General features: G+C 35.3%; 3 protein-coding genes and 2 pseudogenes across 3 annotated transcripts; all 5 read left to right on the top strand.

The window, feature by feature from the left end:
* On the top strand, positions 551–3,959 carry LOC104793405 (dynamin-related protein 1D). Its single transcript, XM_010519757.2, has 15 exons — positions 551–782; positions 886–949; positions 1,046–1,153; positions 1,246–1,347; positions 1,439–1,489; positions 1,568–1,629; positions 1,713–1,803; positions 1,910–1,974; positions 2,086–2,280; positions 2,372–2,491; positions 2,568–2,638; positions 2,752–2,977; positions 3,058–3,108; positions 3,191–3,562; positions 3,654–3,959. Exons 1-15 carry the CDS (start codon positions 651–653, stop codon positions 3,780–3,782), a joined length of 1,839 nt encoding a protein of 612 aa, XP_010518059.1. The 5' UTR covers positions 551–650; the 3' UTR covers positions 3,783–3,959.
* On the top strand, positions 7,477–9,247 carry LOC104793404 (sister chromatid cohesion protein DCC1-like). The gene is made up of 3 exons (XM_019226849.1): positions 7,477–7,821; positions 7,906–8,811; positions 8,903–9,247. Exons 1-3 carry the CDS (start codon positions 7,670–7,672, stop codon positions 9,003–9,005), a joined length of 1,161 nt encoding a protein of 386 aa, XP_019082394.1. The 5' UTR covers positions 7,477–7,669; the 3' UTR covers positions 9,006–9,247.
* On the top strand, positions 9,712–10,516 carry LOC104793402 (RING-H2 finger protein ATL5-like). The gene has a single exon (XM_010519754.2). It carries the CDS (start codon positions 9,799–9,801, stop codon positions 10,261–10,263), a length of 465 nt encoding a protein of 154 aa, XP_010518056.1. The 5' UTR covers positions 9,712–9,798; the 3' UTR covers positions 10,264–10,516.
* LOC104793401 lies at positions 12,143–14,032 on the top strand (annotated as a pseudogene).
* LOC104699444 lies at positions 15,095–17,068 on the top strand (annotated as a pseudogene).

The raw sequence follows: 17,077 nt of genomic DNA, 5'->3' as shown, positions 1-17,077 counted from the left end.
CCATCAATAATATAAATTAATAATTATATAGAATTATCTAAATATATGTATATATCGACACATTAATTTTTATTAGAGTTCATTTTTGATATTTTTACTTTATAAAAATCTTTGAGTGCTATCGTCAAAACATGATAATTGTTATTTTCATTGTAATTGATTTTATAAAAATATTAGTTATAACCATTAAATCTTATTTTTAATGTTTTTTTACTAAATTAGGAAAGTCTCTCTATAAATTAATAATTATTAATTTATTGAGAAATTAAAACCTCTATAAATTAATAGATTTTTCTGGTCTCATTATTATTAATTTATAGAGTTTTACTGTATTTTGGTTTGAATAAAAATCATTTAAAATTAAAGAGTAGAATGAAACGTTTATAGATGGTAGAATATCTAATTATATTAAATGGTTTTTAGTCAATTTTCAAAGATTACTTATATAAACAATATAATACTAATAAATAAATAAATGGATAATGACAAATAATAATAATAATTAATAAATTTGGATTTGGTTTTGGTTAATCATATTGAAAACGCCCGCTCTCTGTTTTCTCGTGTCTCTCTCCGGTCCATCTGCGTTCGTCTCAAAGTCCTTTGCATTCTTCTCCTCCGGCTGTTGATATTTGAATCTCTCGGCGACAATGGAGAGTTTGATCCTGTTGATTAATGAGATACAGAGAGCATGCACTGCACTCGGCGATTATGGCGGCGGTAATAACGCTCTCACTTCTCTCTGGGAAGCTCTTCCTACCGTCGCCGTCGTCGGTGGTCAGGTTTCATTCTCTCATCAGATTACTCTCTCACTTAGCGTTCTTCTCTTAATTAAAGCTTCTTGCTTTTTAAGGTTTCTCTTCTTCTTCTTATGCATGAGTGTAGAGTTCTGGGAAATCTTCGGTTCTAGAGAGCATTGTTGGGAGAGACTTTCTTCCTAGAGGATCCGGTTTGTGGATCCAAAACCAAAACTTTTCGATCCCTTTTTTTTTTTTAATCATCTGTGATTTGAAGTATTGATTGTTATATTTTGGATTTGTTGTAGGTATTGTTACGAGACGGCCTTTGGTCTTACAACTTCATAAGACTGATAATGGAACAGAGGAATATGCAGAGTTTCTCCACCTTAATAATAAGAAATTCACCAATTTCGGTATGTACTACTTTGTTGTATAATATCAATATGAATGAATGTGTGTGTCTTAGTTATAGTGAATCCATCATCATCATATTCGTGTCACACAGCTTTGGTTAGAAAGGAGATTGAGGATGAGACTGATAGAATCACTGGAAAGAGCAAACAGATTTCTCCTGTTCCTATTCACCTTAGTATCTTTTCTCCCAATGGTCAGTTTCTTTATCGTTTTGTGCGTGATGCTCTTTGTTTACAACAAGCCTTTTATTTCCACTAACATCAGTATTTTTTTTTTGGAACCAGTTGTGAATCTTACTCTCATTGATTTACCTGGTTTGACTAAAGTTGCGGTTGGTATGTGTTTGCTTGGCTCTACTTCCTTTGGATCTCTCTCCTTTTGTTTATTACTCACATTGTCAATTTCGTTTTCAGATGGACAGCCAGAAAGTATTGTTGAGGATATTGAATCAATGGTTCGCTCATATGTCTCAAAGGCGAGTAGTTGCTACTAGTTCTTACACTTTTCTTGGCTTGGTAGAACTTTTAATTTGATGGTTTAGATATGTTTTGTTCACAGCCCACCTGTCTTATACTAGCAATATCTCCTGCAAATCAAGACATAGCCACATCCGATGCGATGAAGCTAGCGAAAGAAGTGGATCCAACAGGTTCGTTTTTTGAATTGTTTCAGCCAATGAACTCTGGATTGGGGAAAAGAGTCATTCTCTCTTTCGAACAATGATACTGTTTTCTGACTTTTTCGCACTCTCTTAGGTGAAAGAACGTTTGGAGTTCTGACAAAGTTAGACTTAATGGATAAGGGAACTAATGCATTGAATGTAAGTGTCTTCCATTGTTTCTGTTGTTTGGAAGTAGTAATTTAAGAATTTATCTGCCTGATGAAAATCTTGAGTGTTACATATATAGTGACTATTCTTTGCCTGGATAAGGTTATCGAAGGAAGATCATACAGGCTGCAATATCCTTGGGTTGGGATAGTGAACCGTTCACAAGAAGACATTAATAAGAATGTTGATATGATGGTTGCGAGAAGGAAAGAGCGAGAATACTTTGAAACCAGCCCTGACTATGGTCACTTGGCCGCCAGAATGGGTTCAGAGTTTCTTGCAAAGCTCCTCTCTAAGGTTTTTACTCAAACCAAATCCTTATATACACATGAATGAGTTTTGTTTTTTGTCGTTCTGTTTAGTAATACGTGGTCTTTCATTTTCCCAGCTCTTAGAATCTGTTATAAGGTCCCGTATCCCAAGTATCCTATCCTCAATAAACAAAAACATCGAGGAACTCGAAAGAGAGTTAGACCAATTGGGCAGGCCTGTCGCTATTGATGTTGGAGTGAGTACATACACTTTCATATGAAACTATATAAATTGTATGTTTTTGTGGTAGGCTAAAAATGTGTTGGTCACAGGCTCAACTATACACTATCTTGGGAATGTGTCGAGCATTCGAAAAGATTTTCAAAGAGCATTTGGATGGCGGGTAAGAAAACACACAATTATATATTGAACCAAAATTTTCTGAACTTTCTCATAATGGTGGATATATATATTGGATAAACTCTTGCTTAACTGTGATTGATGGAAAAATTTTAGGCGTCCTGGAGGTGCACGGATCTATGGAATCTTTGACTACAACCTCCCGGGAGCCATAAAACAGCTTCCTCTTGATCGTCATCTTTCATTGCAAAGTGTTAAGAGAATTGTCTCAGAATCTGATGGCTATCAACCTCACTTGATTGCACCAGAATTGGGTTATCGTCGTCTCATTGAAGGATCCCTAGATCATTTTAGAGGTCCAGCTGAAGCTTCGGTGAATGCCGTAGGTTCTTTTTTCGCTTCAGTTTTTATTTATTAATCAGCTTATATATAAGAAAACCGTAACGAATGTGATTGTAACAGGTTCACTTTATCTTAAAAGGACTTGTAAGGAAAGCGATCGCAGAAACTGAGGTAAGAGATTGGTTATTCTTGAAAGAAATATATAGTAAATGGAGAGAAATGGTTATTGATTCTTGTTGTGCAAGTAATGCAGGAGCTAAAAAGGTTCCCTTCACTACAAATTGAGATAGTTGCTGCAGCAAACTCATCTTTAGAAAAGTTTCGTGAAGAAAGCTTGAAGTCCGTTCTCAGATTAGTCGACATGGAGTCTTCATATCTAACCGTGGACTTCTTTCGTAAGCTTCATGTAGAAAACCAAGCTGTGTCTATTTCTTCACCAACCACAACAATAAACCAATACGGTGAAGGACATTTCAGAAAGATAGCTTCAAATGTAGCTGCTTACATCAAGATGGTTGCAAAGACTCTTGTAAACACTATTCCTAAGGCTGTTGTTCATTGCCAAGTCAGACAGGCGAAACTCTCGTTGCTTAATTACTTCTACGCACAGATCAGTCAGAGTCCGGTTTGTCTCTTATTACTTCGGTTATGTTGCTAAGTTTGGTTTTTTTCCGGTTTGGTTTAAGGATTTGGGTCTGTTTTTTTTTTTTTGGCAGGGGAAACGATTGGGGCAGTTGCTAGACGAGAACCCGGCATTGATGGAAAGGAGAATGCAGTGTGCAAAGAGGCTCGAGCTATACAAGAAGGCTAAAGATGAGATTGATGCAGCGGTTTGGGTTCGATGACGAAGATATTATATATATAAAACCAAGTCTCTGCCCTGTGAGTCTGTGACAGTTTCGTGTGATTAATGGTTTTATTGGTTTAGATAAGATATATAAACCATCTAGTTCAAAAACAGACAATTACTAATTTAATCTGTGAGCTGTGGTTGGTTGAATAAAATTATAATCGTTGTTTCATATCTCCGGTTTTATTTTAGGTATAGATATGTAATAACTCTCGTGGTTTCTGTTTGTTTAGTACTTTAAGACACACAAGCACAATCTCTTCACCGAAATATAAAAATGAAACAAAATATAAAAATTAGAAACTTTGAAATTAATCTGTCACTATAGATTCTTGATTTGACAGTCGAACGTTGGACGCCGAAAGTACAAAAAAAGATGAATTTAGAAACAATTAAGTTTTTTGACAAAAAAAAAAAAAAAGAAAAAAAAGAGAAACAATTAAGTTTATGTGTTCACTTAAACCAGCCCTGACTATAGTCACTTAAACCAGCCCTGACTGTAGATATGTATTTCTGTAAAACCAAATCTCTCCCCTGTGACAGTTTCATGTGATTAATGGTTTTATTGGTTTAGATAAGATATATAAACCATCTAAGTTCATAAACATGCAATTTAGTATACCTGTGGTTGGTTAAATAAAATAACAATCGTTGTTTAATATATCCGGTTTTATTTTTAAAATCGGATTGTGGATATAATAACTCTGTGACTGGATATAAATCTCGTTGTTTCTGTTTGATTAATACTTTAAGACACAAACACAATCTCTTCATAGATTTGTGATTTCATAGATTTTTGATTTGACAGTCGAACGTTGGACGCCGAAAGTAACACGCCGAAAGTAACAAAATCTGAACGTTTAGAAACAATTAAGTTTTTTTTACCGTTACGAATATGATTTTTTAATTAAAAAGGCGTAGATGAATTGCTCCTATAAATATACATAACCTCCTCCTTTCATCTTTCACCTTAGTTCAAAGTTCAAAATTATTTTCATTTCTGTTCTCCTTTATTTTTCTTTCAAATGTCTAAAACTCTGTTTTTTTCGTTACTTAATCTATATAGAAGCATCATCGTCGTGAAAGAAGGCTCAGAGACAAACATAGAAGCGTCATCATCGTAAAAGAAGGCTCAGAAGTCAGAAGCAAACATAGAAGTTGGCAAGTTGCCTCATCGATTCATCATTCGTAAAAGAGGGTTAGACTCTGTCTCTGTTACTCTGTCCGATCATTTTATTTTATCTGTTAGACTATGTAGTAGTGTATTCGACTTATTTCATTTACCCTGTTTTAAAATCCAGCTCATAGTCATATATATATTGGTGTTCAAAAAAAAATTGTTGTTGTTGTCTTCACAAATGTTTGTCTGCATGTGTTGGAAAATAGTAAAAGAAGTAGTTTCGATATTATATAATGTCCTTTTTTCTTATGATAAAGATATAATGTCCTATGGTTTTTAGATAACAATATTATATTTTACGTTTCTACCTAATAAAAACGCAGATGCTATGATAGTAGAACGTTGTGTTGGTTTTTATTGAAAAAAAAAAGAAAGAATATAGCCCATTTAGATTCTCTGTTTTGATTGAATAATAATAAACATAGATCCTCTATTGTTACTTTGTTAATTTTGATTAATTAAAAAGAATAACCAAACTGTTGGGTTTGTTTTTGGATTATTTGCAAGGTTGGAGAAAAAGGAAGAAAATGGATTATAATGGAAGTTGATTTATGATCCTTTTTGCGAAAGACCTTGAAACGACAGAAGCTTGATTTGTTTTTTGTAAGGTCTAGAATTTTCTCATCTTCCGGGTGGTGGATTAGGATGAATTATGTATATGCATGTATAGGGTTGTTGTGTATGTGTATGTATATAGGTTGTGCGTGTGTGACACTTAGATGAATTTATAGGGTTGTTGTGTTAGACGTATTTATTTTATAGGGTTGTGTGTTAGACGTATTTATTTATAGGGTTGTGTGTTAGATGTATGTGTAGGTTATGCGTGTGTATGTCTTAGACACTTAGATGAATTTATAGGGTTGTTGTGTTTTAGATGTATGTTGTGTAGAGAGACTCCATAACAGAGTCGTTTGTTTAGATGTATGTAATACAGGGTTAGATGTATCATGTATGTATAGGGTTAGATGCATGTGTAGGGTGCAACATAACATAGCAGTCCACTGCAAACGCAAAAAGTGAACGAAACACATAACACAAAAAACATAAGTCAAAATTAATAACAAAGAAAATGGGTAGTAGAAAACTAAAAAATGCGAAAACAAAATATGCACAGTTATTTTCATAGATGATATCGAAAGCATGAAAAATTCTAAAAGATCATAAGTCGAAGCACCAAATAACAAAAAAAAAACACACACACACACTAAAAAGCAAAACAACAAATATGAACATTCAAAACAAACCATATGCGAAGTCAAAAATAAAAATAAAAAAGGACACACCAAACTAATTTTAACGCAAAACAAACAAACTGTGAGTTATGCTAAACTTGCAAAAATGTTGCCAAACCATACACAGTAAACGCAATAATAAATAATTTCATAGCTGGGCTTGGGTACCTATTACTTGACTTTTTGGGCCTTAAGAGTTATGAAATGCGGAAGAGAAGAATGGCTGAGGCCGTGATAGTGCAATGTGAATTGATAATAAAAAAGACTTTGTGCAATGTGGTAGTTTCAATATTTGAACAAGTGAATTGTGAGAGAGACCTCTCTTTCCCAATTTGAGTACGAACTAACTTGTTTATCTTAATGCCCCAATATTAGCAAACAAATATGTATTTATTTTAAATTGTGCTTCAATGCCAATGTCCATAATTAATCCTATTAGAAATGATGATTTTTAAAGATTTTCACATAAATCAAAATAATAATTAATGTTTAGTTATAAATATATTTTTATTTATAATAACTATTAAATTCTCATTTAATAAATCTTGAAATCTAAAATTCAATAGCGCTAATTAATAAAAAAATACATAAAATCAATATTTGTGATACAAGATAAATTATTAAAACATCATCTATTCTAACATATGTTTATGTGGACGAGTAGATTGTCGCCAGTGGGAAGTTCATTTCGCACATATGTCTGGCATTGCTGGACAATCAAATTATGGAGCTCAATTTGTGTCAATATCGAGAGGGTATGAAAATGATGAGGACCATAAAGAGTGGTTTATAATTATTATAGATAAATAAATTAATATTGTAAATCTTTGTTTACGTTATTTTATAAACATACAAAACGATGTATCTATATGATTTCACAAAATAATACATGTTAAAAACTTAAAATTCACATAAATTGTGACAAATGTTGCATTAAAATAAAATAAAAATAATAATATGACTCTATACAAAGTGTACACAACAGACCACCAATTCTCATGAATCTTAATAAATGAAATTAATTCTCAAAAAGATAACTAACAATAAAAAAAATTGTCTTTCTAGGTAATCCTCCCGTATTCCTTAAAACTTAGAAACCAAATAACTGTTTTTATGTCAAACCACTTAGAAAAATTACTTTGAAATAAATGGAAAATTAAAACATAATAAAAAAATGTACTATAGTAAATTTCACTAAAGACACTTAGCCATTGAAGAATTTAGTAAAACATTTTTTTTTTAATTTAGTAAAACATTATTATTTGTTAAAAACCATTTTTGCTCATTTTCAGATTTTTTTTAAAAATAATTATTGTGTATTTTGTTGATCCATTCCTAAAATAATTATTGACGTGGACAGTGTGGGGTCCTATCATATTTATATTTTATTCTCTTCGATATACAAATCCTAGGGGTTTCGTGATTACTCTCTCTCTGATTCATCGTCGCATACCCATTTTGATATCTGTAATGGCAGAAAGAATTGGAGGAGCTGAAGCAGTGATAGATCTCAAACCTGGATCTTCAATTCCAATTTCGTATCACCCTTCTTTTGGGCCTCACGATGATCTACTCCTCCTCGAAGCTGATGACACTCTCGTCTCTGACATCTTCAGTCAAAGGTACCATTTTTATTTATTGATTCTCCGTTTTGATTCTTCGATTTATGTTATTATTAGGATTATTAAAAGGGTTTCTCGATTTAGGGTAACATTGAGGGGACTTCCTGATGAAGATGCTGTTCTTTGCACCAAATCCAAGACTTTTGCTATCAAATTTGTTGGTAATTCCAATTCCATGTTCCTTATTCCTCCTTCATCATCTGATGATGATACTAACATCAACAACCGTCAGCTTGTATCCGTTCTCAAAATTTCTCCTGGTAATATGGAACTTGTTGAGGTTTCTCCTAGGCTTGACAAACTCAAGCAGCTTTTATTGGCTAATCCATTCGGTGCTGCTGAAGTAGACGCCATGATGGATGATAATGATGATGATAATAATGAGAAGAAGGGTGTAAAGTTGTATACTTGGACCGATTTGGTTAACACTGTTCAAGCGAGTGATGAGGAGTTGAGTGTTGGGTTGCAGAGTCTTTCTGCTGTTGAGATTGATGGTTACTGGAGGGTTATTGATGAGAATTACCTAGACGTGATTCTGAGAATGCTGCTTCATAACTGTGTTCTGAATTACTGGTCTTTTGATGATCTCGATGAAGATGAAGTTGTGAGTGCGTTAGTAGCTGATGAGTTTCCTAGTAAGCTCGCGAGTCACTGCTTGCGCGTGTTTGCCTCTAGAGTTAATAGTAGTGGAACTGGTAAGTGGAAGTTGGAACCGAGGCTTGTGTGTTTGCATTTTGCTAGGCTGGTACTGAGAGATGAAAAGATGAGACTAGAGAGTTTCATGGAAGAGTGGAAGAAGAAGATTCCGGATGGGATGGAAGGAAGGTTCGAGATGCTTGAAGGAGAGGTTTTAACAGAGACAATAGGGATCGAGACACGGGTTTACACATTCAGCGTACGCTCTCTGCCTTCAACTCCAGCAGAGAGATTTTCTATACTCTTTAAACATAGGTCAAAATGGGAATGGAAAGACTTGGAGCCTTACTTGAGGTAAATGATCAAGTTTGATGATAAAAAATATTTCATTAGAAGTTTTTGTTGATTTCTGAATTGATTTTTGTTGGTTATGTGTTAATTGCAGGGATCTTCATGTTCCTAGGCTTTCTATGGAAGGTTTGCTTTTGAAATACACACGCAGAGCTCAGCCTAAAGCTGATGCACCACCTGTCTTTAGTGCAAGATGAAAAGATAGTTTCTAAACCTTTTTGGCTTCTTTGCTATAGTTTGTGTTAGTTGATGTTAGAAGACAAGAAGTGTGGTAGAGTTGTTAAGAGTTTTGTGAAATTAAAGGTCACGGATCATCCAATTTATGTGGTTTAGTTTTTTTTTTGGTCGGCACTAACCTATTTTGCATAAACGTTAAAAAACTATATTTATTGGCTGGGCCAAAATTGAAGAGATCGACTTGGGTCCTGGTTTATCTTTATTAGGCTTCTTTTGTCCTAATACTCATAAATTATACGGTTCAACATCAATAAAAATGAAAAACATGCTTTATTTGTTTTGTTCTGAGCAAGATGATTTGTTTGAATGTACAAGTAGAAAAGTAGAATACGTTCGATGTATTTTTAAACTAATTAAGTTTTGACTAAACCCAAAAACTTTAAGGAAACAAGCTCAAATTCGTTTATTCTCTTTATATTAGCATTGTTTAAGACTCCACTAATTTTAGTTAGCCTCCAGAATTCGAATGGACTGACCAAATACTTGAATGGACTTTTATGACGAAGTCAAATTCAGGTAATAAAAAGTGAGTTGCTTCGAAAGTACACGAAAGTAGGAAGTATATAGTATAATACTAGTATAAAAGCATTAAGAATCACCTTTCTGTTATTTTAATAAACCCCAATGAGAGTTAAACAAAGACCGTTGATCTCATCCCACGATACACCTTACCGTATATATACACACAAATAGAGAGCGTTGTTACTTGTGCCAAACTTATCTCCAAACAATTTTTTTTTTTCTCGAGAAAGAATGTTTTCTGACTCTCTCGTTAGATTCTCAGAGTTCGTAGCCGCCTCCATCATCATAGCGTTCCTCGTCGTCTTCTCTCTCCGTCTCTTCTTTAGATTCGCTTGTTTCCTCGCGAGCCGTTCTTGGCGCCGTTACCGTACGTTCACGGTCTATCGCCGGAGATGGATAAGAAGAGCCGCGGCGGATGAAACACATTCGTCGACGACGTCGTATTGTACGATTTGTCTGGAAGACGCGGCGGAGGGAGAGAGGATGAGGAGGATAACGGCGTGCAGCCATTGTTTCCACGCTGATTGCATCGATCCGTGGCTGGAGAAGAAGTCCACGTGTCCTCTGTGTAGAGCTCAGATTCCTCCGGCGCCTCCCGGAAACCCTCTGCTCGCGCTTATTGTTCCTCCCGGCGTGTTCGATATGTTTACCAAAGAAACCTTCCCTGACGCGGCTTCATCAACAATATTTGATTAAAATTTAATGGATGACTACTAAAACACGAGTTTATCAATGTTTTTTTATTAGTTAATTACTGTACTCGTTCATTTTTAACTGTATAGTTCTTTTCACACCAAAATGATAAAAGAGTATGTATCACCCTGAAATTTGGAATATTGAACTCTTTGAACGAGACAATACAAACCTCTAACATGTTATCTTGTGGAGAAAGTGACAGTATTATTAGTTAGTCTTTTTATAATACAATTCCTAAAGATGTTTTGTTTTTCTTCACCACTTTAAAAATTTTCTTACCAACAATTATCTAATCCACCACCCAATACACAGTTGCTTTTTGTCTCCAACAAAGTGCTTCTAGTCTATCAAATAGTGGGTTTTGTCCGTCTATCAGATAATTGTTTTTTTTTTTTTACTTAGCCAACAAATAAAACAAAACACAAAGGAGTTATAGTTGTGTTTTTATTGGTCAACTACTAAATTTTATACTTTTCTCAACAACAAAAAAAAAACTACTAAATTTTATTCCAAACCCCCTCAAGAGGCAAACATCGACATAAGAACATAGGAGTAAGTTAAAACTGCCAACGAATCCGGCACTACGTACGTGTGGTAGAAGAAGGGAATAACTTTTTTTTTTTTTTAAGAGGAAATAAATTTCTGATATCTGAGAAATATCCTGATCTGAACTCAATAGAGCAGATATAGTGATTATTGCACTTGTAAGTCAGACTATTTAACTATATTTATGTGAATGGATCGATACTTTTTGCTAGAGCATATTGTAAGCGCAAAAGCAAAGACATATTATTGGTCCGAGATTCCTGTAATTATAAATATCATATCAAACGTTATGAAATCTCCAAAGTTTTCTCATCTAGCTGCGTTGTCCACTATGCAACGTGTGTCACCACAAGCTCAGATAATATACCGGTTAGATTACTTTGTTCGATTCCATATTCGGTTTGTGTGTTAACAATTATACGAAATATTGATGGACGGACGAAGTAACCATGATGAGCTCATTCGATCCATCTGAGAAGGTTCACTCTTGGAACGTGAATCAAGTAACACTTCCATACTTTTGACTTTTCAGCCTATCTTTCTCCTGTTAAAGTATTTAGAACACATTTGGTTTTTTTTTTTTTTTTACTATTTAAAATATTGGAAATGTACCCTGGCACCTATATTTCTTTTTCATCTAAGCCAATAATTAATTAAAGACGCAAAGAGTATAAAGTTTTAATAACATGCATGATACGAGTTTAAATTCAGACGGTGACACAATGAAAACAACGATATTTAAGTAGTACCCCTGTGCAATTTTGGTTATTCATTGAAACTTTTATATATGTTGCTTATTCCATGAAGATTTAATTAGTACATTGATCGAGATCGCCAGAAGTGATACCATTCCTTTATTTAGAATCCAAAATTCCACTCATGGCTCATGACATTTCTGGTACCGTCATTGATTATTTAGATTATAGAAGAAAAAAACATTTGCCCTCATCAAATATTTTTTTAAGTTCCTACCAATTTTTTTTTTTTTGTTAAGTTATGTTTGACCTGGTTTAAAATTCGTACTCTATATAGTGTAAAGAGGATCAGGTCAATGAATGGCAAATGTAAAGAGGTTTAAAATTCATACTCTATATAGTCAATTCATACTCTTAAGTTCCTACCAATTTTTTTTTTTTTTTGTTAAGTTGTGTTTGACCTCTTTACACTATCTAGAGTATGAATTTTAAACCAGGTCAAACACAACTTAACAAAATAAAAAAAATTAGTAGGAATTAAAAAAAAAATTGATGAGGGCAAATGTGATATATATTTAGTATAAATATGAAATATTTTGATACGATCGAATATATACGAAAGAAAAACGTTTGCAACCATGTCTATTGTATCATCAGAATGTTTCATCAAAATCAAAGGCATTAGCATTGTGTTGTTATTGTTATTATCGGTTACTCGTGGAGAAGTTTCTGCAAATTCAAATTATGCAGACGCTCTCACAAAGAGTCTTCTGTATTTCGAAGCTCAACGCTCAGGAAAATTGCCAGCGAACCAAAGAGTTACTTGGAGAGGAGATTCTGCACTCAGAGACGGTGCTGATGCTCATGTAATTTTAAAACCCACCAATCTTTTTCTTTTTCTTTTCTCATTATTTTTTGTGTAATGAATAATATTTCTTGAAGTATTATTAAATATTTTTCTAACTATAAATATAGATTAATCTCGCTGGAGGGTATTACGATGCCGGAGACAATGTGAAGTTTGGATTTCCTTTGGCGTTCACGACGACCATGCTAGCTTGGGGCAGTGTAGAGATGGAATCGCAGCTTAAAGCCCGCAAGGAGCACCAAAACGCCCTCGCGGCTCTCAAGTGGGCCACCGACTATCTCATTAAAGCCCATCCTCAGCCTAATGTCCTGTACGGACAAGTGGGCGATGGTGCCTCAGACCACGCGTGTTGGATGAGACCCGAGGATATGACCACTCCACGTACTTCATACCGCATTGATGCTCAACATCCAGGTGCTGATCTGGCGGGCGAGACAGCAGCAGCGATGGCCGCAGCCTCATTGGCTTTTGCCTCGTCTAATGCAGTTTATGCCAAAACACTCATTTATCACGCAAAAGATCTGTTCAAATTCGCTAAAGCTTACCCGGGGGTCTACCATAGCTCTATTCCTAAGGCGGCTGGCTTTTACACGAGCAGCGGCTATCAAGACGAGTTGTTGTGGGCTGCGGCTTGGCTTCACCGGGCCACTGGAGAACAGACATACCTCGATTATTTAATACATGCTTCTAGTAGCGGAGGTGTGAACATTTTTTCGTGGGACAATAAGTTCTTGGGAGCACAAGTCTTGGTAGCCAAGGTAGGTTACGAGAATTCCCTAAAATTGACCTTATTACTTGCACGACACTTGACTTTTTTTTTTTGGTGTGCAAATGTTAGCTTGTTTTGGAAGGGAAAGTGAAGAACGTAGGGAAGATGGCTGAGTACAAGAGTATGGCGGAGCAATTTATCTGCAATTGCGCTCAAAAGGGTTCCAACAACATTAAGAAGACTCGAGGAGGTTTGCTCTGGTTCTTGCCATGGGATAACCTCCAATACACAACCACCGCTTCTTTCGTCTTAGCCACTTATGCTAAATACATCGGTCCGATGCCCCCGTGGCGTCCTTCAAGCTTCTGATCTTCGTAACCTCGCTCGGGCCCAGGTTAGGCAGGCATTCGTTTTACTTCTTTTTCAAATTAAATCAAGTTTTGAGAATCCTCAAAACTTAATTTTAACAAAATATACATAAAAAGAGACAGAATGCACTTATAGATGTTCGTAATGGCCACAGCCAACAAGAGAGATCAATGTCTTCGTAGATATTAGAATTTTTACGTGAGGATTAATTAAAAGTTATATACGTCAGCATAAAAATAGTATTTTACATGGTCCATGTAACAGGTTGACTACATACTTGGGTCAAACCCCAAGAAGATGAGCTACATGGTTGGATACGGCACCAATTATCCTAGAAGACCACACCATAGAGGAGCCTCCATAGTGTCAATCAAGATGGATCATAGACCGGTGACATGCAAAGGAGGGTATGGAACTTGGTTCAACAATCCCAAACCGAATCCTAATGTTTTGGTTGGAGCAGTTGTAGGTGGACCGGACGAGAACGATTCTTATGGAGATAACCGGTCTGATGCTCTACATGGTGAGCCTGATACAGTCACGGTTGCTCCTTTGGTTGGTGTTTTGGCTGCCATCGCATGACCTTAGTTATATATCTATTTGTTTCTACCTAATAATGTATGACTGTCTTTTGAACTTCATTTTCCTAAGACGCTCTAGCAACTAACGTTTTAGGTCTAAGGGTAGAAAAACAAATTTTGATATGTTATAATAACTTGATGTATTGTCAAAAAAATAAGAATAACTTGATGTAATGAAACTTTCGAAACTAGTGATTTCGGTTCAGTTAAGTGTTTAATTTGGTCCTCATGGAAGTTGTTAAACTCTCTGTTGATCGCCTTCTAACAAAAATTAAAAAAGGAAAAAATTCAAAGATATCTAACTTTTATAATATTGTAACAACTATATAGCTACCATCATTCAATTAATCAACAAATGTTTAAAACTGATGAAAAACCAATACATGTGATGTACCTCTTATACCAAAAAGTAAATTTTATACATGGATAAAATTTTGAATTTATGTATGCCATGTGTATAAGTGAATTTGTCTATTGTATTTGTAATTTATTGTTAATAATATTTTCTAAATATTACAAATTCAATTCCAATAACATAAATGTTTGAACATCTGAAAGTCTAGTTTTATCTTGTTAAAATTATCTCAATTCATAATTTTTAAAAGTTAAACTATTAAAAATGTATCTATAAATTAATAATTATTAATTTACACTATAAAATAATAATTAATAATTTATAGATAAATTAATATCACTATAAATTAACAAAATGTCTTGGTGTCAACATTATTAATTTATAGAGGTTTTACTGTAGTATTATACGAAAAGCCTAGCTAATTTAGTACACATGTCTTATGATCTTATCTATATCTTTTAGGTAGGATATTTGAGAAGATGTCTAATATGATAAGTTTCAGGCTACAAATTTTTAGCTAATTATATTGTTCTATTTTGTAAAAATACAAATGTGAATGATCCTTAATTAGCCATAGATTCCATCTTATAGAGATTCTCTATAAATAGTTGAATACATAGATACGACAAAAGGAAGAAACAAAGTAAAATCAATTGTTCGTTCAAATTGGTCTTGAGATCGTCTATTTTTTTTTTTTTTTTTCAAATGATGTCTCAATTGAAAAATGGATCTTCACAATGCTTATGACAAGTATTTGCATTGTGTTATTTTTAATGTCGATGGCTCGTGGAGCTGTCTCTACAGATTATGGAGAAGCTCTCACAAAGAGTCTTTTGTATTTCGAAGCTCAACGCTCTGGAAAATTACCACCGAACCAGAGAGTTACTTGGAGAGGAAATTCTGCACTTAGAGACGGTTCTGATGTTCATGTAATTTAGAACCCAAATCCTAAGCTTTGTCCCAAATATTTTCATTTTTTTTTTTTTTTTGTAATGTATATTTGTTAAATTATGATATTTGCTAATTGTGAAAAACATAGGTTGATCTCACCGGCGGGTATTATGATGCCGGAGACAACATGAAGTTTGGATTTCCGATGGCGTTCACGACAACAATGCTAGCTTGGAGCAGTATAGAGATGGCATCGCAGCTTAAGGTTCATCAGGAGTACGAAAACGTCCTTGCGGCTCTCAAATGGGCTACTGACTATCTCATCAAAGCCCATCCCGAGCCTGATGTTCTTTACGGACAAGTGGGTGAGGGATACTCTGACCACGGGTGCTGGATGAGACCCGAGGATATGACCACTCCGCGTCCTTCATTTCGCATTGATGCTCAACATCCAGGCGCTGACCTAGCAGGTGAGACAGCTGCAGCAATGGCTGCCGCTTCTGTAGCCTTTGCACCATCTGATGAAGCCTATGCCAATATACTCATTGGTCATGCAAAAGATTTATTTGAATTCGCTAAGGCTCACCCTGGCGTTTACCAAAACTCCATTTCTAACGCGGGTGGCTTCTACGCGAGCAGTGGATACGAAGATGAGTTGTTGTGGGCTGCAGCTTGGCTCCACCGTGCCACCAACGACCAGACTTATCTCGATTATCTAACACAAGCATCTGGTAGCGGAGGTCCGAGGACTGTTTTCGCGTGGGACGATAAGTTTGTGGGTGCACAAGTCTTGGTCGCCAAGGTAAGCTATGATTATTTCACTAAAGAAAACACATCAGTAACTTCTGTAACAAGAAACAATCATAACACAAAGTTGTGCAAATGCAGCATGCATTTGAAGGTAAAGTAGAGAGCAATGGAAAGATCGCAGAGTTCAAGAGTATGGCGGAGCAGTTTATCTGCAACTGTGCTCAAAAAGGTTCCAATAACGTTAAGAAAACCCCGGGTGGTTTGCTCTGGTTCTTGCCGTCGAACAACCTCCAATACACGGCTGCCGCTTCCTTCGTCCTCTCTGCCTATTCTAAATATCTTGAAGACGCGAAAGCCTCCATCCAATGTCCCAATGGCGCTCTTGAAGCTTCTGATCTTCTCAACCTCGCTCGTTCTCAGGTAGTTCAACCTAATATAGTACCAACCATAAGACATTTTCTTGAAATGATATCAAGACTTTTTCATATAATATTTACATATTTAATTGTCAATGAATGGAATGATGATTTATTCTTATATTATTTACTAAAATCTGATGTCAATGAATATCATATAGGTAAATTACATACTTGGGTCGAACCCTAAGAATATGAGCTACATGGTTAGATTTGGGACCAATTATCCCCAAAGACCTCATCATAGAGCAGCCTCAATTATATCGATCACCATGGACCAAACACCTGTGGCGTGCATTCAAGGGTTCGATGCATGGTTTCACAATCCTGCACCAAACCCTAACGTTTTAGTCGGCGCAGTCGTAGGAGGACCTAACGATAACGATGTTTACGGAGATGATAGGACTGATTATCAGCAGGCTGAACCTGCACCAGTCACCGCTGCTCCACTTGTTGGTGTCTTGGCCGCCGTCGCTTGATCTTACCTCTCTCTGTTTTGCAAGTACATATCGCTTTTAGACCTCGTTTTTAGGCTTGCAAATAAAACATATTTGATATTTTAAGAAAATTATTAATCTTGAAATGTTAGCTATTTTTCTAAATGATTGGATACAAAAAGACACAAAAAACTGTA

Source organism: Camelina sativa, chromosome 6 (assembly GCF_000633955.1).
Source record: "Camelina sativa cultivar DH55 chromosome 6, Cs, whole genome shotgun sequence".
NCBI classification, from domain to species: Eukaryota; Viridiplantae; Streptophyta; class Magnoliopsida; order Brassicales; family Brassicaceae; genus Camelina; species Camelina sativa.
The sequence above is the reverse complement of the archived record's forward strand: the minus strand, read 5'-3'. Positions and strand labels throughout refer to the sequence as shown.